The 23,272-nt window shown below is 64.0% G+C and overlaps 8 protein-coding genes across 8 annotated transcripts; 3 read left to right on the forward strand and 5 right to left on the reverse strand.

Annotated features, from left to right (window-relative positions):
* Positions 1-265: 265 nt before the first annotated feature.
* Positions 266-2,309, forward strand: VTJ83DRAFT_3108 (uncharacterized protein; the record flags this gene model as incomplete). The annotated part of the gene is made up of 3 exons (XM_071009453.1): positions 266-753; positions 858-1,447; positions 1,528-2,309. 3 exons carry the CDS (start codon positions 266-268, stop codon positions 2,307-2,309), a joined length of 1,860 nt encoding a protein of 619 aa, XP_070866989.1.
* Positions 2,310-2,996: 687 nt separating this feature from the next.
* Positions 2,997-5,217, forward strand: VTJ83DRAFT_3109 (uncharacterized protein; the record flags this gene model as incomplete). Its single annotated transcript, XM_071009454.1, has 7 exons — positions 2,997-3,033; positions 3,104-3,141; positions 3,252-3,644; positions 3,701-3,728; positions 3,845-4,930; positions 5,003-5,049; positions 5,104-5,217. 7 exons carry the CDS (start codon positions 2,997-2,999, stop codon positions 5,215-5,217), a joined length of 1,743 nt encoding a protein of 580 aa, XP_070866990.1.
* A 1,775-nt stretch (positions 5,218-6,992) lies between these two features.
* Positions 6,993-8,771, reverse strand: VTJ83DRAFT_3110 (uncharacterized protein; the record flags this gene model as incomplete). Its single annotated transcript, XM_071009456.1, has 4 exons — positions 6,993-8,035; positions 8,094-8,297; positions 8,359-8,414; positions 8,470-8,771. The coding sequence occupies 4 exons, from the start codon at positions 8,769-8,771 to the stop codon at positions 6,993-6,995; spliced, it is 1,605 nt and encodes a 534-aa protein (XP_070866991.1).
* Positions 8,772-9,839: 1,068 nt separating this feature from the next.
* Positions 9,840-10,526, reverse strand: VTJ83DRAFT_3111 (uncharacterized protein; the record flags this gene model as incomplete). Its single annotated transcript, XM_071009457.1, has 3 exons — positions 9,840-9,869; positions 9,935-10,246; positions 10,338-10,526. 3 exons carry the CDS (start codon positions 10,524-10,526, stop codon positions 9,840-9,842), a joined length of 531 nt encoding a protein of 176 aa, XP_070866992.1.
* Positions 10,527-11,185: 659 nt separating this feature from the next.
* Positions 11,186-16,642, forward strand: VTJ83DRAFT_3112 (uncharacterized protein; the record flags this gene model as incomplete). The annotated part of the gene is made up of 1 exon (XM_071009458.1): positions 11,186-16,642. One exon carries the CDS (start codon positions 11,186-11,188, stop codon positions 16,640-16,642), a length of 5,457 nt encoding a protein of 1,818 aa, XP_070866993.1.
* Positions 16,643-17,127: 485 nt separating this feature from the next.
* Positions 17,128-18,180, reverse strand: VTJ83DRAFT_3113 (uncharacterized protein; the record flags this gene model as incomplete). The annotated part of the gene is made up of 1 exon (XM_071009459.1): positions 17,128-18,180. The coding sequence occupies one exon, from the start codon at positions 18,178-18,180 to the stop codon at positions 17,128-17,130; it is 1,053 nt and encodes a 350-aa protein (XP_070866994.1).
* An 885-nt stretch (positions 18,181-19,065) lies between these two features.
* VTJ83DRAFT_3114 (uncharacterized protein) lies at positions 19,066-21,008 on the reverse strand (the record flags this gene model as incomplete). Its single annotated transcript, XM_071009460.1, has 3 exons — positions 19,066-20,239; positions 20,306-20,555; positions 20,678-21,008. The coding sequence occupies 3 exons, from the start codon at positions 21,006-21,008 to the stop codon at positions 19,066-19,068; spliced, it is 1,755 nt and encodes a 584-aa protein (XP_070866995.1).
* Positions 21,009-21,679: 671 nt separating this feature from the next.
* Positions 21,680-22,769, reverse strand: VTJ83DRAFT_3115 (uncharacterized protein; the record flags this gene model as incomplete). Its single annotated transcript, XM_071009461.1, has 2 exons — positions 21,680-22,167; positions 22,250-22,769. 2 exons carry the CDS (start codon positions 22,767-22,769, stop codon positions 21,680-21,682), a joined length of 1,008 nt encoding a protein of 335 aa, XP_070866996.1.
* Positions 22,770-23,272: the final 503 nt, after the last annotated feature.

Below are 23,272 nucleotides of genomic sequence, written 5' to 3' on the forward strand. Positions count from 1 at the left end.
AGCCAGCCACGGCAGGGTGATCAGGGTCACAGTCAACCCACGCATCTCGCTCCGTGAGGACACACTTCCCAAAGGGACGGACGGGTTCCATCTCATGAGGTCCACGTCAACCTAGCCATCAGCGTGGGAGTATGATGCAGCTCATCAGCACCGTTCTTGGGAACCATATGAAAAAATAACCCCCCCCTTTTTTCCACCACCACCCCTATCACCACCACCACCTACTCGTCCCCGGACAACAATCAAAACAAGGCCCAAGCTCACCATGCTTTTCTCCCCCTCAGCATTCGCAGCGGCGGCTGCCATGTTTTTCGCCTTTTCCTCGGACGCCTTCGCCGTCCGCTTCCCATCGTTCCACCGTGATCGCCATGTATCGTCTCAACTCTCGCCGCCGCCGCCGCCACCACCACCTCCCGGCGTGGCACCCCTGGCCCCAACGCCACACCTACCCTGCGAGCCGTCCACCTTTTTCGCTGCTCTGGACTCGCCAGAGCATGCCATCACGATCGAGAACGCCACCGTGGTCCCCGCGGGCGGCGAGGCAGGCGAGGTGGAGGGCGCGAACCCGGCCTACAAGACCAACCCGACCGACCTGCCCGCGCTGTGCGCCGTGACGGTCAAGGTCGCGAGCAGCACCGGCGGCGGCGGGAGGAGCTCGTACAGGTTCGGGGTGTTTCTCCCGGAGGCGTGGGACAGGCGGCTGCTGGTGGTGGGGAACGGCGGCTGGGCCGGCGGGGTGAACTGGCTTGACATGTACGCTCTTTTCTTCTCCGGCGCGTCACCGAGGGGATGATTTGCCTGCGCAGGTATGCCTCGGGGGGCGAGGGAGCGAGCGGGATGGCTGACGTGCGGTCCAGGGCCGTTGGCGTCCGCTCCGGCATGGCCGCCCTGTCCACCGACACGGGGCACAACTCGACGAGCACCAACAGCACCTGGGCGCGCGGCAACCCGGAGGCGAAAGCGGACTGGGGCTGGCGGGCGATGCACGGGTCCACCGTCCTGGGCAAGCGGCTCGTGGCGGCCTACTACGCCCCGGCCGGCCAGACGCTCGCGCGGACGTACTACAGCGGCTGCTCGACGGGCGGACGGCAGGGGCTCAAGGAGCTGCAGCTGTTCCCGGGCAGCTTCGACGGGGCGCTGATCGGCGCGCCGGCGTGGTGGGTGACGCACCTCAACCCGTACATCGCGCAGGTGGGCGTGTACAACCACCTCCCCGAGGACGGGCCGCAGAAGCTCACGCCGCACAACCTGACGGTGCTCGCCGAGGAGGTGGTCCGGCAGTGCGACGCGGCGGACGGCGTCGCGGATGGGATCGTCGGCAGCCCGGAGGCGTGCGCGCCGGACCTGCGCCGTCTGCTCTGCCCCGAGGAGGGCGGCGAGGATGCCCCGACGGACGGCTGCCTCAACGCCGCGCAGCTGGAGACGGTCCGGAAAATCTACAGCGACTGTAAGCAAAGCAAGCAAGCGGCATGACATGCACGCCGCGGATCAAACATTGCCCCACGGAAACCGCTGACGCGAGCGCAGGGTACCTCCCCGGCCACGACGGCCACGGCGGCCACGACGGCAACCGGACGCTTCTCCACCCCGGCCTCACCGTCTCGTCGGAGAAGCAGTGGACGTACCTCGTCAACGGGACGGAGCCGTCTCCGTACGGGGTCGGATACGCGCGCGATTTCCTCTTTGACGACCCCGACTGGGACTGGCGGACGTTCGACGCGGACGTGGTCCGGACGGCCGAGGCCCGCAACCCCGGCGACGCCACGGCGGACGACCACGCGGCCCTGGCGCGGGTCCGGGACCGCGGCGGCAAGATCATCCTGTACCACGGCATGGCGGACGGGCTGGTCCCGACCAAGGGGACGGAGCTGTTTTACGCGCGCACGGCGGCGGCGCTGGCGGGGGCGGCAGCGGCAGCGGCAGCGGGAGCGGGAGACGACGGAGCGGGCGGCATCGACGACTTCCTGCGGCTGTTCCTCGTGCCCGGCCTGCAGCACTGCTGGAACACGGCGGTGGACGCGCCGTGGAACTTTGGCGCGGCGTTCCAGGCGGGCTTCATGGGCAGCGGGGTGGCGCCGGTGCCCGGGTTCGACGACGCCCGGCACAACGCGCTCAAGGCGCTCATCGAGTGGGTGGAGCGCGGCGCGGCCGTCGACAGCATCGTGGCGACGGCGTGGAACGAGCTCAAGGACCCGGCGTCGGGGGTCAAGCGGCAGAGGCCCGTGTGCGCGTGGCCCCGGCGGGCGGTGTGGGACGGGGAGGGTGATGTGAATGCGGCCGAGAGCTGGTCATGCGTCGCGGTTCGTTAGAGCAGAGCAGGGCCGAGGAGATGGATGCGTCTGGATGCGATGCTTCTCATGTTCTCATGTCGTTATGTCTCTCTACGATCTACGAGGTGGGAGAGGAGCCAACCCCTCCCAGCGGTATGTTCCCTGATGTAAGTGGGATCCAAGGATGCCTTGGAAATGGTACATTTCTTGATCCTTTGGGAGTTTTTTTTTTATTGTTTATTTTTATTTTTCTAGTGTTTTCCCTGTCCGAACGAGGCCACCAATGTTCCTTGCACCCGGGATCCCGTCTTCGTTCTGAACGTCCTCTCCGAGATGAACCATGATGGCTCGTGGGGGAGGTTGAATATCACGACGGGACCGGAACATGGGTCTCCACTGTGTGTGTAGCGTTATTACCGTCCGTATTGTATCGGGTGGAGAATGCGGAGAATCCGAACGGTTTGATAGCTAGCGAACTCATGATAAGCCGGCTTATCGACTTATCAACGCTTATCAACGACCCCGCAGCCCCGCCCGCATTTTTTGGCTTTTGATTTTTTGGAGATTTTGCCGTCTTCACACGAGACGTCGCCCATTGCTCCCTCGTCGCGTCGCGTTTCAAATTTTCCCTCCCCCCCTCCCACCCACACCGCCGCCATCCCTAGGTAACGACACCGGCACCTTAGCCTCATATCATCCTTACAAACCAGACGTCTTCCGATCAAGATGCGTTACGTTCTCGTTACCGGCGGTGTCATCTCAGGTACGTCCATCCACGGTCTCCTCGTCTCGGAGCGTCAGGGCGGCTGGCAGGCTGACGATGGAGCATCTAGGTGTTGGGAAGGGAATCATTGCTTCGTCGACAGGCCTGGTCCGTACACCACCCTCCTGCCGCTCCCGAGGACGCTCCTTGCTTCGACGCCAACCGTCATGCTCCCTCCGGGACGGCCGTTTTGCTAACTAACCCCCCGTTGCTCGCAGCTCCTCAAAACCCTGGGCCTTCGCGTCAGCTGCATCAAGATCGATCCCTATGTGTCGGTCGATGCGGGCCTCATGGCCCCCGCCGAGCACGGAGAGTGCTTCGTCTTGACCTCGGGCGGCGAGGTAGACCTTGACCTCGGCAACTACGAGCGCTATCTTTCGGTCCGCCTCACCAGCGACCACAACATCACCACCGGCAAGGTCTACTTGAGGGTCATCGAGAAGGAGCGCCGCGGCGACTACCTCGGCAAGACGGTCCAGATCGTGCCGCACGTCACCGACTCCATCAAGGAATGGATCAAGCGCGTCGCCAAGATCCCCGTCGACGGCTCCAGCCAGGAGCCCGATGTGTGCATCGTCGAGCTCGGCGGCACCATTGGTGATATCGAGAGCGTACTTGCCCCCCGCCTCCCCTTGTTTCGACGAACGTTAAGCTGACCCCTATCTAGATGCCTTTCATTGAGGCGCTTACGCAGCGTATGTCGTCCCCTCCCTAACGTCTCCAACCCCCCAACCCCTCACCTCGCCCCGGCCGCGCGGCAGCGTTTTCCTTTGCATGCTGACCGACCCTGACGCTGACCCTCGCTGAACAGTCCGCCACGAGGCCGGCCCTCACAACTTCATGAACATCCACGTCTCGTACGTCCCCACCGTCCACGGCGAGCAAAAGACCAAGCCTACCCAGCACGCCGTCAAGTCGATCCGCAGCCACGGCCTCATCCCCGACATCGTCGCCTGCCGCTGCGAGACGCCCCTCGCCGAGCCCACCATCGCCAAGCTCGCCCTCCACTGCCAGGTTCAGGCCGACCAGGTGCTCGTCGTCCGCGACATGCCCACCATCTACCAGGTGCCGCTTCTCCTTAAGCAGCAGAAGCTCATCCCCCAGCTCCGCGCCAAGCTGGCCCTCGACAAGCTCAACATCACCCCGGAGATGGTGGCCCAGGGCGAGGCGCTGTGGAACCACTGGGAGTCGGTCGTGACGCCGACGTACCAGGAGGAGCTCAAGATCGCCCTGATCGGCAAGTACGTCAAGTGCCACGACGCCTACATCTCGGTGGTCAAGGCCCTCGAGCACTCGGCCATGCGCATCCGCCGGAAGCTCCACCTCATCTGGGTCGACTCGGAGGACCTCGAGCCGCACGCCAAGGGCGGCCCTGCCCAGGCCAAGTACCACAAGGCCTGGCACGACGTCTCGACCGCCTCGGGCATCATCGTGCCCGGAGGCTTTGGCCACCGCGGCACCGAGGGCATGATGCTCGTGAGCAAGTGGGCCCGCGAGAACGGCATCCCCTTCCTCGGCGTCTGCCTCGGCTTCCAGGTCGCCGCCATCCAGTTCGCCCGCGACATGTGCGGCATGCCCGAGGCCACCTCGGAGGAGTTCGACGCCAACGCCAAGGACCGCGTCGTCGTCTACATGCCCGAGCTGGACCGCAACAACCTCGGCGGCACCATGCGTCTCGGCCTGCGCAAGACCATCTTCCAGGAGGGCACCGAGTGGTCCAAGGCCCGGGCCCTGTACGGCGGCGTCGGCGTCATCGAGGAGCGCCATCGCCACCGCTACGAGATCAACCCCGATCTCGTCCCCCAGCTGGAGGAGGCGGGCCTTCGCTTCGTCGGCAAGGACGAGACGGGCCAGCGCATGGAAATCTTTGAGCTCAAGGATCATCCCTTCTTTGTCGGTACGTAAGCCGCTGCGAAGGAGCGATCGCGCGTGTGCAAGACGAGAAGAAAAGGTTCTGACCATGTCGCAGGCACCCAGTTCCATGCCGAATATCAGTCGCAAGTCGTGAGCCCGAGCGTGAGTGCACCCTCCCCGCGATGTCGATTTTCCAGCTAACCTCTCCGTCCGCAGCGGCCGTACCTTGGCTTCGTGGCCGCCAGCGCCGGCTGCCTCCCCGAGTTCATCAACCAAGCGCCGGTCGAGCCGTTCAAGACGGCCACGCTTCTCAACGGGACGAACCACTGAGGCGGCGACCTGTTGGAAGAGGCATGACCGGGATTTCGAATCCTCGGACCCGAGAGGATTCTGGACGGCAGGAAAGGCGTTTGGGAATACACCGGGTTGGTTTTGCATGCTTTTGGGTTGAGCGGGGGCCGCTGCGGTGCTTTGCCGCGTCCATGTGTGCGTTAAAACAAAAGAGCAGCAACAGCAGCACGCGAGAGCAGGGTTAGCCTAGGCTCCCTGGACCGCAGAGATAGGGCGAGCATAAATGGCTCTTGCGTGCATTCTATGATGATGGGGCGGTGCCCCAGACATGGACGTGGCGTCAAGGGATTTCTTGGGAAAGGGAACATCTCCTGCCTGGGCAAATAGACCGGTGTTTTGGCGTTGGGATACAGGGGGAAGTCATCTCGGTTTGGAGCTTTTGGCATTTGATCAACGGAGAGAAAAATACAACAATACCCAGTTATCTACCGTACCTGATCTACGAAATTACCCTCGAGCACCTGATGACCAAGATGTCACCGGCAGACGGGGGGGGGGGGGGGGGGTCTTTATTGGACCTACCCGACTCAACGGGACACCCTCCCGACCCTGGTCAAGACCGGGCGGGCAGCTTTCCGATGAACGCACCAAACCCAGGCTTTGCCAGCCGCCTGGCCAGGAGGCAGAACGTGAGGTAGCTGCTCAACATACATGTTCATCAGCGGCTCGCGCAGAGGGAGCCCCTCGCCGGTGGGGGATCCGGAGACGCTTACGATGCTCCCGGCACACCGGGAAGTACCCAACCAACTGCTTGCTCAGTCAATTCCTTGGCGGACAACGGTCGGGACATTCCAAACGTCTTTTGCAATCTGCGCTGTAGATCAGCAGGGCTGCTCTACACAACGGGGTAGGAGATCCCATCGCCCTCAACTTCCATACGCCTCTCCTCCTTGGGCCCCACACAAGACGGAACGCCGGCTCGACCTGGCACGACGCGTCGAGGGCTTTCTTGAACAAGCCGGAGGGGGCTCAAAGAGAGCGTTGAAAACCTCAGAGAAAAACTTTGTCAAATCTGCCGCGGGATTTGGCGTCGGCCTGGATGGACTCGAGCAAGTCGCGGGCCTGCGTCTCTGTGGCGCACGACGCCGAGCCTCCGGTATTGACGAATGCGCCAGGCTCGTCTTGTGACACAGCCTCTGCTGATCTTTTGACGAAGCTTGAACAGGGCGTCGGTGTCGATGTCGAGACCTTGCGTCCATTCTTTTTCCCTTGCCTAAAGCGGCAGCAGCCGAGGTGGACGTGACTGGGATTACTCCGTCTTCTGGAACGAGTCCCAGCTGCCGGGCGTTGTGAGGGTTCATTCTTGAAGCCTTCGGGCATCAAGAGCCATGGATGAGAAGACGCCCGACCGGTATGACTTTGGCAGGGCAAGGAGGTTCGCCTTGAGCCTCACTCTCGCTTCCCAGCAGATGATAGCAAACCAAGAGAGAAAGAGAGAGAGAGAGAGAGAGAGAGAGAGAGAGAGAGAGAGAGAGAGAGAGAGAGAGAGAGAGAGAAAATGGAAAGAAGAGAACAACGGAGAGAGAAAAGACAGGACACGGGACAATTGGCGTTGTTCAGAGTCGAAAAGCTTTCGTATCACTCAGAGTGCCTTTGCGGAGGCTCTACTGGGAATAGCTTTATACTACACTACCCTCAAGGTCTGGGAGACAGAGACAGATAAACCCCGACTTAATTAAACAAGGGAATAGGCTCGGCGTATCCGTTGCCTCGTAGTTATGCTGCTCCAGGCTGGCAGACACCCCGCCGACACTTCACTGTTCCACCTCCTTGACAAGGTCCACAACACCAAACGACGTTGCCTGAACCGGCGAGCTCATCCGGCAAGGCTCATCCACCTCGTCCATCGCTTTGGCCGACGCTGGTGTGAAGTTCCGGGGACGCTTGGGCGCGTTGCTTCCCGTCGCGCCGCTGGGAAGCGCCAAACACTTTTCACCCTGCCCAGCGCCCTCCGTCCTCATGGAGCTGCTCGGTGTCGGCAAGGCCGGGCTGTTGTTCGTTTTGCCATGGCCCCGTCCAACATCCAGGCCGTCCTTGACGGCGGTGTTCGCTTCCTGGGCCGACGACGAGCAGGCTTGCGAGCCGATTGGCAGCGGAAACGGCTGGTTTAAGAGCGACCGAGCGAGGCATGAGGCGAAACCCGCCGGAAGCATGGGGCTCTTTTGCGTGCCGGAAATGATGCCACTCTGCCCGTCCTCCGAAGCCCTGCCGACAGGTGTGTTGGTTGGGACCCTGAGGGCGCTGGACTCGAAACCGAAACTTGCCTCCGAAACGTGCATTGCGTCTGAGATGGGCACGGGTGGCTGCTGCTGCTGCTGCTGCTGCTGCGGCGGCGGCGGCATATAGTCGGACATGATCATATCGGAGATGCCTTGTCGGCAGTGCCGCTGGTTCCCATACCACGCGGTCATGTCCGTCATGGGGTCCCACAAGTCACCAGGCTGCGTCTCTTCGGTAGCGTTCAACCACTCAACAGAGGCCGAGCCGGCAAAGGGGTCCAAGCAGGATGGCGCATGGGCGGCCCCGGGATTGTCGAAATCCACAGAGGGTGCGTGAGCGGCCGGAACACCGAGAGGGGTGCTCTCAGGATTTTGGGAGATGGCATTTGTCATGACCGTGCCGGCAAAACCGGGGTTCTTGAGATGGCGAAGGGGCATGGTTTTGCGGTTCGGAGAGTGAGCATGTGAGCTCGGTCCCTCATCTACCTGGTATGTCGGCACGGGCATGCCGGACGCGCACAGCACGGACTGCCACATGGCCTGGTTTGGCCAAGCGATGGAGTTTGCCTCGAGGATCTCTGAGAAACCTCCGTTAGGGAACTGCCTCGGAGAATACGTGAGATCAGAGGGGCGTACCCAGGGGGGCATGCTGGAATGAAAAGGCCACCACATTCTTGACGCGCTCAATCGGGACCGACAGGGAGTCTCGCGGAAAGCCCTCGCTGATGACAATTTTGATGCGGCCGAGGTCGTCACCTGGACGCCAATGGTTCTGGTAGAGCAGCTCGCGACGGAACGGGGGAAACCTGAGGCGCTGAAGCTCGCCTGTCTTGGTAAACTCTGGCCACGGCTCCGAGTTAGATCGAGCGAAGCGTCACCATGCCAGGCAGATGGGACCCACCGCATGTGTTGGTGACGAGGTGCGGGCCGTTCACTTTCCGGTCGAGGACGGTGGACCTGGGGCGCCGGTCAGCGGGTGGACGGCCCTATTGCCGAGTCGGGATGAACGCACGCGACCTGGCGTCCGTCGATGAAGATGCGGGCCTCAAACTTGAGAAGGCTCGTGTGCTTGCTGTACGTCTGAGCAAACTCGCTGAGAGCCGGCTCTCCCCAGCAGTGGATCGAGATCTGGAATCCGGAGCCGGGGGGTAGGCTCGGCACGAAGCACGTCATGACGGGGATGGCCGCAGCACCGTGGATGTGGGCCAGCTCGAGATCTGGGACCACATGACAAGCGACCTTGAACTCCTTGAAGGGGATCTTTGCGTCGCGGCCGGCGGGGAAGAGGATGACGTCCCAGTCGTCGTAGCGCATCCTTTGCAGAAGGCAGCGTCACGGCCAAAGAGCCGCTGTTTGCCGTGGATAAGAATGGGTCGGAGGAACAGAACACCCAAGCCGAGGCAGGTAGTAGAAACACGACGGGACCATGAAACCTTGAGCCAAGCGATGAAAACCAAAACGGGAGAGGCGTTGGGGAATTGGCACCGAGACGAAGACGAAGGGAAAACTTGGACGCCGGAGAATCAGGGCTGGTCGTCCAGCATTGTGGACGGGGTGGTTGATGTGTGATGCCGGTGCGTCGCGGGCATTTGCTCGAACGAGAGGGTGCCAGATGGGACGGGAAGAAGCACATGCTTCTTGCAACACCGAACATGGAACATCAAATGGAGCCTCAGATCACGCGGACCGCCCTGGCTCGGGCATCCTGGCCAACCTCTGATGATGAAGACGCGGTGCTCTTTCCCTTGACGATGGGGCACTTGCCCGCATGAGCGAGGCGAAGCCAGGCACCAGCGGTACAACGCGCAATGGGAGCGGTAGAGAGGGATAGAACAGCCTTTCGACGGCTGGGATGCTCTTGGCGAGGATGACGCTTATGGCGAGGATGGCCCGCTCGGGGTGGGCATGGCCCGGTTGGGTTGTGATGGATGGAGATGGATGGAAAGGGGCAGCGGGCGGGAAGAAGAAACACGGCTGCTCCAAGCCAGTCAGCCAAGGCAGGCAACGAGGGGTTGCAAGCATCCCTTTCCCCCCCTCCTGCTGGCTTCCTGCCTACCTAGATCAAATCGACAGGACAATCGAACGTTTTCGACGGGGGCAACGCAGAAGACTGGCCAGGCACGTCTGGGTGGTTTCCGCAGGAGGCCACCCGCATCCTGACGACCTGAGGTGGACCGGGACGAGAGGGTACATCGAAGTGGACAGCTGAACGGACGGCATGCATTGGCCCGGGATGGCTCCGACGAAGCGTTGGGAACGGCAGGAAAAGGACGGATGATGGAGAGGGCCAGGCATCACGTTTCCACATGCACCTCACGCAACAAAGGAAACCGAGTCAATTGCTGACTGCCGCATATACACAACCTTGGCCTTCGCTTGCACTCACGGATCCTCGTCACCTTCCATCCTGGCCTGCGCAGAACGGTCAGCAAAGATGCCCCCCTTGCTACTTCAAAGCGGCTTTCCTGGAGACTCACCCTGACGGCGCCCGGCCCGCCCAGCTCCCTCTCCAAACCGCCCTCAAACTCGCGCGGGTAGGTAGCGCGGTCCGGGTACGTCAGCTTGACGGCGTAGCAGACGCTCAGGAAGGTGGCGATAAAGACGCCGATCTGAAACAAGCCCTTGCCGGTGCCAACCCACGTGTACTCGTGGGGCGAGAACATGCCGAGGATATCGTGGTCCTCGTGGACGGGCTCGCCAAAGTTCCTGCGCTCCTGCTTGTCCCACCACTCGCCGTGGGGGTCGCGGAACTGGCGCTTGATGCGAGGGGGGTTGATGTAGCCGCCGTTCTGCGCGAGACGTGTCCAGAGTCAGCCTGCCAATGCCCGTCGCGGTATTTCCTCGCCCGGCTCGCCCGGCCATCGCCGCGGCCACACGCACCATGCCTGGGTCCTCAGCCTCGGTGAGGGTCGGGTAGTCAGAGTCGGGATATTTCTCTTCGGTCTTCCTGCCGCCGACCATGGACTCGGGGAGAAAGGTGCGTCGTTGCATCATGACGGGGAGGGGCCGGGGCGCGAGCAGGGACGTCGCGCGGCGCGGCGCCGCCCGCAGGATCCGACGGGACAGCATCTGAGGCGGTCAATTAGCGTGCGTCCGGACGTGCGGTCGAGGTGCTCCGGGAAACGTGCCTTGGTTGTGCTGCAATCCCAATCGGTCGGCGAGGTGTCGTCTGTCGGTGGGATGTCTGATGATGTCGATGGACGGTCGGGAGTCGGGAAGCTCAAGCCAGCTTCGCGGGCTGGAGCCGTGGGCGGGGCCTGACCTGGACGAGCCGTGATTGGTCAGACTTCTTTTGCCCGCCCCCACCGCTTCGTCGTGATTGGCTGGAGCGCCAAGATTTCATGGAATTTCGTCCAACGTCGACGCTTGATTGATGCCTTAGGCAGAAACCCAACCGGGACAGGGGGCAGGGGGTGTGGGGGCGGGTCCCTGGGGAGCAGCCTGGAAATCTGGAAACGTCTCGACGCGGAAGTCGCCTTCTCATCCAGGGCGGTCACGGGAGAATAGCGGAAGGGAATTTTTGTCAGTTCGCAAAGAACTGCGGGCAACCCGGCATTTTCACCACAAATCGCGCCGCTGCGAGCGCCCCAGAGCCGTGGACATGCGCAAACCTTGACACGACAATCTCTGATTTCTCACGCTTCTCCTGACCTTTTTTTCGACCCGCCAGATGCCAGATTCGTCGAGATCTCGGCCTTGTTCGCCTCGCGGTGCACGCTGCTGTGACCATGACAGAGATCGCGTCGCCGAGCCCAACAACATGCACGCCCCGCGATCCGCTTGCATCTTCCGGCGACGACGACGCCAACGCCCGGCTCAACAACAACCATGAAGGTGCCAACAACGACGGCAACAACAACAACAACAATAGCAGCAGCAGCAGCAGCAGCAAAACCGTCGATGACCTTGCCCCATCCACGCCGTCACGAGAAGCTCCCGTGCCCGCCGTCAAGGAGGAGCCTGACATCGCACCGCCCGAGACAAACGGAGCTACCCACCACGACAGCCCCGAGGATGACGAAAAGCCCCCGTCCGAGGATCCCGCAACGCAGAACGACCTGACCCAGACACCGCAACCAACCAACGGGGTCCGCAGGTCCCGCGAGACTCCGGGCACCGCCGATGGCCCCCCCGCCAAACGCCGACGCACGCGCGACGCGACGCCAAACAGCGCCGCCCGCAAGCCCAAGCCCGAGTCACCGCCGTGGAAAAAGGTCGAGGCCGATGGCCCGTCCACCTTCATCACGGAGGATGGCCGGCGCAAGTCGGGCCGCATCAACACGGTGCCGCTGGAGCTGCAACCCAGCGACAAACGGATAACGAGACAGGTCCTCCACGGCAAGCAAGCCAGCCCGCCCAAGGGCCGGCACGCTTCCGCCAACGGCCATCACCCACCCACCCCTGCCAGCTCGTCGGCCCGCAGACCTTCCGTATCAGCCAAGAAACAGCCGCCGTCGAAACCAGCCCCGAGCAAGGCGCCCCCGAAGAAGCCCGCCCAGGAGGCCAAGCCGTCCCCGGCACGCACCCGCCGTCGCTCCCCGTCGCCCCGCCGCACCGCCACGCCGGCCAAGCCGCAACCCCAGGGCACGCGGCGCTCTGCCCGCAACCTGCGTGGAACCGACGACTACGCAGCTCGCGCCAGCGCGGCAGCCAGGCCCCCGCTGACCGAGATTCCGCTCGTCCACCGCGACCAAGCCAACGTGCGACCCAAGCTCGGACCGTCCTTTGAGGAGTACTTTGAGCGCGCCCTCGAGATCCCGGTCGAACAAGGCGGCTTGTTTGTGCCTTCGGAGGACGGCCCGCGACAGACAGATGAATCGCTCGTCCAAGATGCGAAGCTGATACTACGGGTGGAAAAAGAGGTGGAACCCGGCGGCATCCTCGCCCCGGAACGCTGTTCCGTGTTCGATCCGGAGCCCGCCGAAGAGCCCCCGCGGCAATGGGCGCACATGGACCACCTGACCAAGACCATGTCCAACTTCCGCAAGCTCATGCTCCTGGAGCAGCAGAGGCACCGAGCTACCGCCAAGCGCCTGGCCGTCGCCTGCGAGGCCGAGTGGCGACGACGCAACCCCCAGCCCAAGACCGCCGAAGAGATCGAGCAAGAGCAGACGGAGCTGAACCGGGCGAGGTGGCGCCACGTCAACAAGATCTTGGCAGGCACCTGGGAGAATGTCAAGGCGGAAGTGAACCGTCGGAGGCTGGCCGACTGGGAGGCCGAGGAGCAGCGCCGTGTCAAGGCCGCGCTGAACCAGGCCGTCAGCGCATCCGAGCTGAAGCTCCAGGCTCGGCAAGCCCGCTTTGACACCGAGGAACTCTCCGACGAAGAACTGGACGATGTCGACGTCGTCGTTGACGACGACGACGACGACGATGATGATGATGACGACTTGCTTTCGGATGAGCAGGACGCAGATGGCGGCGCGGAGGATTCAGGAGACGCCTCGGATGAGGAATCTGAGGACGAAGACAACATGTCTTCCTCGGACGACGAAGAGGATGAGGAATCAGAGCTGTCGGATGAGGGCTTAACGCAGGAACAGCTGAGAGAAAAATATGCCAACCTACCTGATCTGAACGAGATGATAGACAAGGTCGCGCCAGATGACGCGACGGCCGAGGCCGCTGGTGATGACGACACGAGCGACGAATCGATCGACATGGACGACGATCTCGGTTCTTCCGAAGAGGAAGAGGAAGAGGAGGAGGACGAGGAAGATGTTGAAAGTGACACGTCCGATGAATCAGATGAGCCTGCTGGGCTGCTGGGCCTCTTCTTTGGAAAGTCCGAGCTCAAGAAGCTCAAGGCCGAGGCAGCCGCCGCCGAACAGTCGGCGTCCAAAGATGTTGACATGGACGAGGCGGCTGCTGTTGAGACGACGACTCAGGACGTGGACATGGCCGAGGCCGAAGCGGCAGAACCACCCCAAGCGAACGGCGACGGTGGGCCGCAAGAAGACCAGCCAGCGGCGTCGTCGGCCGAGGAGAAGCCCGCCGCAGCGCCTCCCGGCGATGAGGCTCAACAGGAGAAGCTCCTGCATCTCTCGCGCACGCCGGCGCCGAGTGATGAGGCGGCCGAACCACCACCAGCTGAAGCTCCCACGAATGCGGAGCCGGGCGACAGCGCGGTGGTGATCACGGATGGCACGGCGCCCACGGAGACGATATCCAAACCCTCCCCAAACCATGCCGAAGCGGCCATCGACGTTTCGATGGTCGACGCGCCCTCTGCACCCTCTGCACCCTCTGCACCCTTACGGCAGCCTAGGGAATCCGAGGCCCTCGCCGTCCCCGCCATCCAGCACCCTAGCCCGGAGACGGAGCCCATGACCAACGCCCACAGCAGCTCCAGGAGCCAATCGCCACGCCCGCCATCCGACGACACGAAACCGACGGAGGCCGAGACCCCTGCTTCGGCGTCGTTGCTGAATGCACCAAAGACGGACAGCAGGTCGACCTCGCCCCAGCCGGTCGTCCCGCGCACGGAGATCCCCTTCCTTTTGCGCGGCAAGCTGCGCGAGTACCAGCATCACGGCCTCGACTGGCTCGCCTCCTTGTACGCCAACAACACGAACGGGATCCTCGCCGACGAAATGGGCCTTGGCAAAACCATCCAGACCATCGCGCTGCTGGCGCACCTCGCCTGCTACCACGAGGTCTGGGGTCCGCACCTTGTCATCGTGCCCACGAGCGTCATGCTCAACTGGGAAATGGAGTTCAAGAAGTGGTGCCCCGGGTTCAAGATTCTGACCTACTACGGCAACCAGGAGGAGCGCAAACGGAAGCGCCAGGGGTGGACCAACGACGACGTTTGGAACGTGTGCATCACGTCCTACCAGATGGTGCTCCAGGACCAGCAGGTGTTCCGGCGTCGTCGCTGGCACTACATGATCCTCGACGAGGCGCACAACATCAAAAACTTCAAGTCGCAGCGGTGGCAGACCCTGCTGGGGTTCAACACGCACTCGCGGCTCCTCCTCACGGGCACGCCTCTGCAGAACAACCTCACCGAGCTGTGGTCTCTGCTGTACTTCCTGGCACCGCCCGAGAACGGCGAGGGCGGCTTCGTCGACCTCCAAGAGTTCCACAACTGGTTCTCCCGCCCCGAGTCGCAGATCCTCGAGAGCGGCCGCGAGCAGCTCGACGACGAGGCCCGCGCCATCATCGCCAAGCTGCACAAGGTGCTCCGGCCCTACCTGCTGCGTCGCCTCAAGGCCGACGTTGAGAAGCAGATGCCGGCCAAGTACGAGCACGTCGAATTCTGCCGCCTCTCGAAGCGCCAGCGCGAGCTCTACGACGGGTTCCTGTCGCGCGCCGACACGCGCCAGACCCTGGCGTCGGGCAACTACATGTCCATCATCAACTGCCTGATGCAGCTTCGCAAGGTGTGCAACCATCCGGACCTGTTTGTCGACCGGCCCATCATGAGCTCCTTCCGGATGCAACGGTCGGTGGCCGCCGAGTACGAGGCGGACGCGCGGCTGGTGCAGAAGCGCCTGTGGGAACCCACCCCGATGAAGACGGTCAACCTCTCCTTTCTCAACATGGTGCCGACGCTTTACGAGAGCATGTCGGCGGCCCACGCCGACCGCATCGCCCAGCTGAGCACGCACCGCGTCCTGCTCGACCTCCGCGACGCCCAGAGGATGCGCGCCCGCAACGCGTCGCACGAGCTGGACCCGGCCTCGGTCAAGTCGAACCTCGTGTTCCTGGAGAGCGCGGCGCGCTGGGACCGGTTCGAGGAGCTGCAGCACTGCGTTTACGTCAACGCGCTTCGGCGCCAGCAGCGGCCCATTTACGGACGCCGGCTCGTCGAGATGCTGACGCTCGACACCCACCGCCGCCCGCACAAGCCGCGGCCCAAGGTGCCGCAGAAGATCATGAGCTGGTTCGAGGAGGACTCGTTCCTGCTGCGAAACGCCATCCCGACCCTGCAGCAGCGCGCCGACTCCATGGAGACCATCATCACCAAGTTTGCGTGCGTCACGCCGGCCGTGGTCACGGGCGACATGACGCGACTCCTGCTGGGCGACCAGGGCGTCGCGGCGTTCCGCGAGGAGGACCTGAGGCTGTCGGCCCCGGTGCGCCACGCGCCCTACATGCCGCCCGAGCGGCCGCCGGACCCGTGGCACGAGGCGCGCATGCGCCTGTCGATCCAGTTCCCCGACAAGCGCCTGCTCCAGTACGACTGCGGCAAGCTGCAGGTGCTGGACAAGCTGCTGCGGCGGCTTCAGGCGGGCGGCCACCGGGCGCTCATCTTCACCCAGATGACCAAGGTCCTTGACATCCTCGAGCAGTTCCTCAACATCCACGGCCACAAGTACCTGCGTCTCGACGGCGCCACCAAGGTGGAGCAGCGCCAGATGCTCACGGACCGCTTCAACCACGACCCTCGCATCCTCTGCTTCATCCTCTCGACCCGGTCCGGCGGTCTCGGCATCAACCTCACCGGCGCCGACACGGTCATCTTTTACGACCAGGACTGGAACCCTGCCATGGACAAGCAATGCCAAGACCGGTGCCATCGCATCGGCCAAACGCGCGACGTGCACATTTACCGGCTCGTCAGCGAGCACACCATCGAGGCCAACATCCTGCGCAAGGCGGGCCAGAAGCAAATGCTCGACGACGTTGTCATCCAGGAGGGCGAGTTCACGACGGACTACTTCCACAAGCTTGCCGTGCGCGACGTTATCGGCACCGACGGCGAGGTGCGCGCCAACGAGGACGACGTGGCTGCCAACGCGGCGATGGATCGCGTGCTGGGCGGCGGGCCCGACGGGAAGGCGGCCCCGCGCAACGTCGGACGCGCCCTGGAGCAGGCCGAGGACCAGGAGGACGTCGCGGCGGCGCGGGTGGCCGAGAAGGAGACGCAGCAGGACGATGCCGATTTCTTGGAGCCCCAGGCGGGCGCCGCGTCGGGGACGTCGAGCGCGCGCGCCGGTGGCACCCCGCGAGAGGGCACCACGGAGCCCGGGGCGACGACGGGAGGCGCGGCGGGCGGGGAGGCAAACGAAGGAAAGGCCGACGGCGTGGTCGAGTACAACGCGTTTGGAGAGCGCATGGGAACCATTGATGACTACATGTTGCGGTTCATGGCCAAGGCGCTCGAAGGGACGGCGCTGGAGCTGCCCAAGGATAAGAAGAAGAGCAAGAAAAAAGGGAAGGACACAAGGAAGCGCTAAGCCTAGAGCAAAGCCATGAGCAGAGTACCGAATGCTGTCATGGGAGAGAGAGAGAAAGAGGGAGAGAGAGCCTCCAAGGCGAAGTAGATATTGTACCTTGTTGGGTATCATGTTTGTATTCTAATCCGGGGTCTCGTTGGATGTTTGTAGGACCTACGCGTTGGAGAGTTACGGAGTCCGCAGAGATGCGGTAGGGGTCCGGCGGATGGGGGTGGGCGGTGTACATGGAAGAAGATTGGAATCGTGAGCCGGCGAGAACGCGAACGCTCGTCGTTGGAGCGAATTGATTCTATCCACTCTGACCTCGCAACGTGGATTTTGACTCTTTTTTCCTTGCCGATGGGAAAGACATCAAGTTTTGCGTTGTGCTTCATAGTGTCCCAGGTGAAGCACGGGTATTCACTTGTACAAAGCATTCATGATACAATTCAGGACGGATGCGCGCAACCATGCAAGCGCGCGCATGACGACCGCCTGTCTCGCCTCTATTTATTCTTCCCAAGATAGTCGTCCCAAGCCCCCTTTTTGGCGCGCATCTGGTCCACCAAGGCCTTCTCCACCGCCGCCGACGGCGCCACGTCCATCAAGGCGTACTCCAGCCCGTGCCTCCAGTGCGGGAACATCTCCTTCCACCCCCGCGCCGCCGCCAGGCCGGCCTTTTGCACCACCTCGCGCCCAAACACGTCCCAGCGCGGCGCGCTCGACGGAACCCCGCGGCAGTTGCCCTGGCTGGCCACCTCGCCGGGGATCACGACGAGGCTGTCGACGTGCGCCGTCGCCGGGTCGAGCGCCAGCTCCCGCGCCAGGGCCGCGCCGAAGCCGCGGTTGAAGGCCTTGGTGGCCGAGTAGAGCACGAGGTAGGGCACGCCGACGTAGCCGCCCGACGACAGCGTCAGGACCAGGGACCGGTTCCGGCCGGACCGGGCCGCGTCGGGTCGGGCGCCGCGCGCGAGGAGCGGCACGAGGAGCGTCGTCAGCCGCGCCATGAAGCGCGCGTTCTGGTCCACCACCGCGTCCACGTCGGCGCACGAGTAGGTCGCCGCCGGCCGGAAGGGCGGGTGCTCGACGGCGTTGCCGCCGACGTTGTTGACGAGGATGGTCAGGTCGAGGCCCGAGAGGCTGGCGGCGAGCCGGGCGAGGTCCGAGGGGGTGGCGGTGCGAGCGTCGAGGAGGTAGGTGCGCACGCGCGCGTCGTTGTCGTCGTCGTCGTCGTCGTCGTCCCGGTCGGCGGCGGCGGCGACGGGGACGGGGGGACGCATGGCGCGCAGCTGGGCCGCGGCGGCGTCGAGCTCGTCCTGCAGGTGGCCGAGCAGGATCACGCCGAACCCCTGGCGGACGAGCTCCTGGGCGATGCCGAGGCCGATGCCCGCGCTGGCGCCCGTGACGAGGGCCCAGGCGGTGTTGCCCGGGCGCTGGTAGCGGTCGACCGTGTGGGTGCCCGGAAGGAGGTGGAAGCTGATAAAGTCCATGGTGGAGCGCAGGAGGCGGATCGCCACCACGGCGCCGAGGCTGGCCAGGGCGAGGAAGAGGGCGTTCATGGCCGCCAAGCTACCCGTAGGGAGCGTAGGGAGGTGGTGTTTGGTCCCGTGGTGGGGGGGGGGGAGAGTTCCCCGGGAGGTTTTTATGAGCGTGATGTGATGGGCTCCGCGTCAAGGGGGCCGACGTCCCTAACGACTCGGTTGAATCGTTGGTTTCTTGGTCGCCGATTGAGACAATTGAACCAAGTCGACCTCGAAAGGAGCTCGACCGTCCACTACGAACCACGTGGGTTGTGTCGTCTTTTTAACCCCCAATTTCACGGGCCCGCATTAAAACAAAAACAAAATAGAACCAACCGCGCCGCCAACGCCGCGGGGCTGCATGAGCGACGCCGCGGGGTTGCACGAGCGCCCCCTGGTCCGGCGCGTTCGTCGTGCTCGATAGCGGGCCGGATCCGCTGCCGAAGCCCACCAGCCGGGTCCGTAGAATGGCAGCCTACAGTACTTACTATACATACAGTACCTACTATACACACAGCAACGGAGCTGAGCACATAGAGCGGGGGACCTCTGAACCAAGTTTGTCTTTGGTCAAGCGCCGCAACTCGGCTGCCGTGGCGTAGCAAGTTCCTTGTAGCCAGGGGGGGGGGGGGGTTTACCGCTCCCTTCAGACCGCGCCCTACGACGAATTACAGCCAACGCCAGACCATGAGGAAATCAAGAAGAGAGTATAAACGGTTTGCCATTCCTGAGTAGGCTGGCAGGTGGTGCTGTAAGCTCGACCGCAACATGCATTCGGAGCCGAGTCCCGCTCCGGCTCCGTTCCCGCGGGGAGCGCGCCGGACCGAAGAGACAACGGGGACATGACTCCAGGGGGCTTGGAGAGAGGATGGTACCATACTACCACAACGCCTTTCAGGACAGAAAGAGAGCTTGACAACGGTTTTATACCCTGATCCTCTTCACCAACGCCGCCGCGACGGCGTACCCCCCCGCGCTCGCAACAAACGGCAGCCCCAGCGCCCACCCTCCCCGTCCCAGCCCAGCCACCCACAGCGCAGGCATGACGGCGGCGCCCACCAGCGATCCGGCCGTGCGGACGAGCATCACCACGGAAAACACATGCGTGTCATGCATGCTTGGGGAGCGCTGCCCGCCGCCCTCCCCCTCGCCCATCCCCGGCGGAGACGCGCTGTCGGCGGGGATCCCCATCCCCGGCGCGCGCAACAGCGAGTAGGTAAACATGGGCAGGGCGATGCCCAGAGCGTAGAGCAGCAGCGCCGGGACGAGGAGGGAGATGGTTGGCGCTAGGGCGATGGCGAGGGCGCCGAGGACGGAGAGGACGAGGCAGACGTGCGCGTTGGCGGCGTTGAGCCCGTCCTGGGTGGGTTTGGCTTGTTTCGGGCGGCGGCGTCCGCCGGCTCCTCCAGCTCCTCCAGCTCCTCCGGCTCCCGCGGCTGGTCCGGCAGAGACGAAAGCGGGCGCAGGTTCCGGATGACGACGTTGCGGCGGCGGCGGCGGCGGCGGCGGCGGAGACGGCGACGGAGACCGCTCCCTGGGGGGGCCATCCTCGCCAAACACCCGCTTCCACCTCCACCGCAGCACCCGCGGCACCACAAGCGTCAAAAACACAAAGTTGAACGCGGCCTTGCCCGAGAGGAGGTACCCGACCTGGGCAAAGGTCCAGCGGTAGCGCGTCGAGGCGTAGAGCGGGAGCATCTTGGTGTCGGAGCTGGCGAGCGAGGCGAGGAAGAAGACGGCCAGGAGCAGGGCAAAGCTGCGCGTCGGGTTGGCCACCAGGGCGGCCACGGCGCCGAGGCGGGCGGCCGCGCGGTGCCGGAGCGTGACGGGGTCGCTCGCTGTCGTGGCTGCCGGCACGAGAGGCGCTGCGGACCCCCCGTCCTCGTCGTCGTCGGCGGCGGCATGCTGCCGGCGGCGATGGCCACGCGTCCGCGGCGGAGGCAGAGCCGCGATGACGGGCACGGCCAGGGCGAGCAGCGCCATGCCGATCCACAGCGGGAGCCAAAGCAGCGCCGTCATGGCGGCCGAGGCGAGCGCCGGGCCGAGCTGCAGCGCAAAGACGGACGCGGTGGCGTTGATCCAGCCGAAGAAGGTGGCTCTGCGGCCGGTCAGCATCGTTTTCCCGGCTCCCTTGCGTCGCGCGCCGCCCCGGGAGGGGGCTCACCGAAGAACGGGATCCTCCCCCGCCAGCTCCGAGGCCACGGCGTACACGATCGAGTTCACGACGCAGTCGCCGCCGAGAAAGGAAAACGCCGGCGCGGCGACGATGGCATGGACCGGCAGGAGGCTGTCAAGGTAGCCTACCGCAAACGTCCACGCGAGCAGCAGCGTGCGCGGAACAAGGCTGAGGCACAGCACCGGCCGGTACCCGATGTGGTCCGCCAGCGACGCGAGGGGGATCGCCATGAAAACGTCTGGTGAAAGCTCGCTCATCAGCCCGGTTTCCGCTTTTCGCCGCCGCCGCGAAATCCCCGCCCAAGGAACGGGGGGAGGGGCGCCGCAGAGGAATACTACAAGAAACGCAAAGCTCCCCTACCGCCAGCGATCCAGAGCATGTCCATGACGCCCTGGATGCGTCCCAGCGGCCGCTGCACCGCGTCGATCTTGCACATCTCCTCGGGGATGGACCCATCGCCCGCGCCCGCGCCCGTGGCGGCGTAGTGAGCGCGGCACAGGCGGCTCTCGACGACGCGGCTGACGGGCAGCTGGTACAAGCTCCAGGCGAGATTGACGAGGGCGACGAGGAGCAGCAGCGGCCGGATGGAGCGGCGGGCGTCGGCGGCCGAAGCCGAGGGGCGGGGGTGAAGGTGGGGGTGGTGCGCGCTCCGAACGGCGTCGGGAGAGGAGCGTCGCCTCGGACGCGGCATGGCGGCGGTGGCGGTGGCGGTGGTTGTGGTGGTGGTTGTGGTGGTGGTGGTGGTTGTGGTGGTGGTGGTGGTGGTGGTGGTGGGCACCCGGCACCGGGCTGGATGCGTCTGATGATGGATAGGGGAGGGGGGGAGGGAAGCGTGGGTCTGAATGGTTGTAGAAAATGCCGAGAATGCCGGTGTCAAGTGAAGCTTGTGAGGGTGAAGGTGGCTGTCCCGCTCTCATGCATCCCTCATCGCATGCATCGTACGGGCAGATGATATTCCGGTGAAGGATAACAGATGCATTCAAAGTGGATTGGGCAAAGGTTGCAGGAGATCATAGTCAACGCCACGCACCCACCACCCCTCACGAACCCCGCCTGCTGGCCAATCCAGCTTGAAACCTAAGAGGCGATAGATATCAAGACCGAGACCGCTGGCTACAGCGTCCCAAGGAGGGCGTGGTGGTGTGGTGTTGAAGGTGACAAGAGCCACGCGGACAGGAAAACGAGGCAGTCCTTCTCTGCTAGCAAGGTGAGAATGAGGAAACATTTCGGTATCATGGCTGTGACGACGTCGTAATATTGTTTACCAAACCCCCAAAGATGGAGAGCACCGGCATCAATTTCATAAGCTGCAAAATCTAACGCTATGAACCCAGCTCCAATCCGGCACCCAAGCTGCCGTTATTATTGGTCTTTCTTGTCCGGCTCATCAATCGACGAATACTTTGGCGGCGGCGACGCCGGCGTGTCCGGAGCGACGGGCGAGACGGCCGCGGCCTCGGCGTCGGCGGGCGACGAGGGCGAGGGCGGCGGCTTGGTCCCGTCCAGCTCGGCGTTGCCGTGGCCCTCCGGGTCCAGCTCGACCTTGCCCGTCTCGGTGGACATCTCGACGCGGTACATCCTGCCGTCGATCTCGTAGATGGCCCTCATCTCCTGCAGCACGGGCTTGGCGTCGTGGCCCAGCTCCGACGGCACAAAGGTGTGAGCGTCGGTTGGCCCCTGGTCGCTCGCGGCCGGGTTGGGCTTGCTGCTGCTCTTGCGGACCCGGCGGAAGTACCAGCACACCAGGGCGGCGGCGACCAGGAAGAGCACGCCGCCCGTCGCGCCGACGGCGATGCCGATGATGCTTCCCTGCGACAGGCCGCCGCTGCCAGAGGAAGCGGGCGCGGGCGCTGAGGGGCCGACGGGACGCGTTAGCCACGCCAGAGGGCAAAACAACACAAGTCCAGAACAGCAGGCCGTGGGGTCTCTCACCTGGCGGGTCGCTGTGGTCGCAGAGGTAGACCTGGGAGCATTCGGTGTTGTCGTATACGTACAGCCTGGGTACGTAGTTCCGGTAGCAGCTGAAGCTGCCGTAGCCGTTCTCGCCGGTCCCGGCAAACTGGCCCTCGTTGACGGCGGGGCCGAGCGAGGCGGTGAAGGTGACGCCCGTGTCGGTGAAGAGGCCCGACGTGTTGGCGTTGATCCACAAGGCGGCCTGGCCGGGCTGCGTCACGACGACGGCCACGTCCTTCGGGAACGGCCCGGGCTCTCCGGGGAAGTAGGCCATCTGCGACGAGACGACGCCGTTGGCGTCTCGGCAGTCGGCGAGCACGACGTGCTCCCCATCGTTGCGACGCAGGAGCCGGCCGGCGCTGGCCGGTGCATCCGGCGACGACGGGCCGACCGGAACGGCGGCGGCGCGGGCTGGGGAGACGTGGAGCATCGACTGCATGACAAGGCCGACGGCGACGGCGAGGCCCGGCAGGCCGTCCCTCCACGGTGCTGGCCGCATGGCGTGCGGATCCTGTGTGGTCGGTCGGTCAGTCGGTCGGCCGGTCGGAGAGACACGGCGTAAGCCTTGAGTCCGATGTTGTGCAAGCGGGCGGAGCCAGGGGTTCCAGAGGGCCGGATACGACGCGACGAACGAGAGTCGTTTGTCAGCGCCCACCAAGTGCCGAAGCAAGCAGAGGGGCTCCCGGGTCGTTGTGTCGAACGTGTCAACGGGGAGCGCGCCAGGGGATCCGCGTCGAGTAGCCGAGCTCTTTTCACAAGAGCCCGTTGCCCAAGTGATGGTATGTATGTGTGTGTGTTTTGCGTCTGCTCTTCGCTTTTGACGATTGCCAGAGTTTCATGCAAAAAGAACAAAAAGAAAACTACCCAAAGTCATCGACGGATCGATGAAGCTGTCTGGCTTCTTCCTACGAAACCCCATGGGAGGGAGGGGGGGCGGAATTGCCAGGCCTGAAGCCCCTTCTTCTCACCTCACCTCCCACCCCGTGGCTCCCTGGGTCAGCA

This window comes from Remersonia thermophila, chromosome 3 (assembly GCF_042764415.1).
Source record: "Remersonia thermophila strain ATCC 22073 chromosome 3, whole genome shotgun sequence".
Classification (NCBI taxonomy): domain Eukaryota; kingdom Fungi; phylum Ascomycota; class Sordariomycetes; order Sordariales; family Chaetomiaceae; genus Remersonia; species Remersonia thermophila.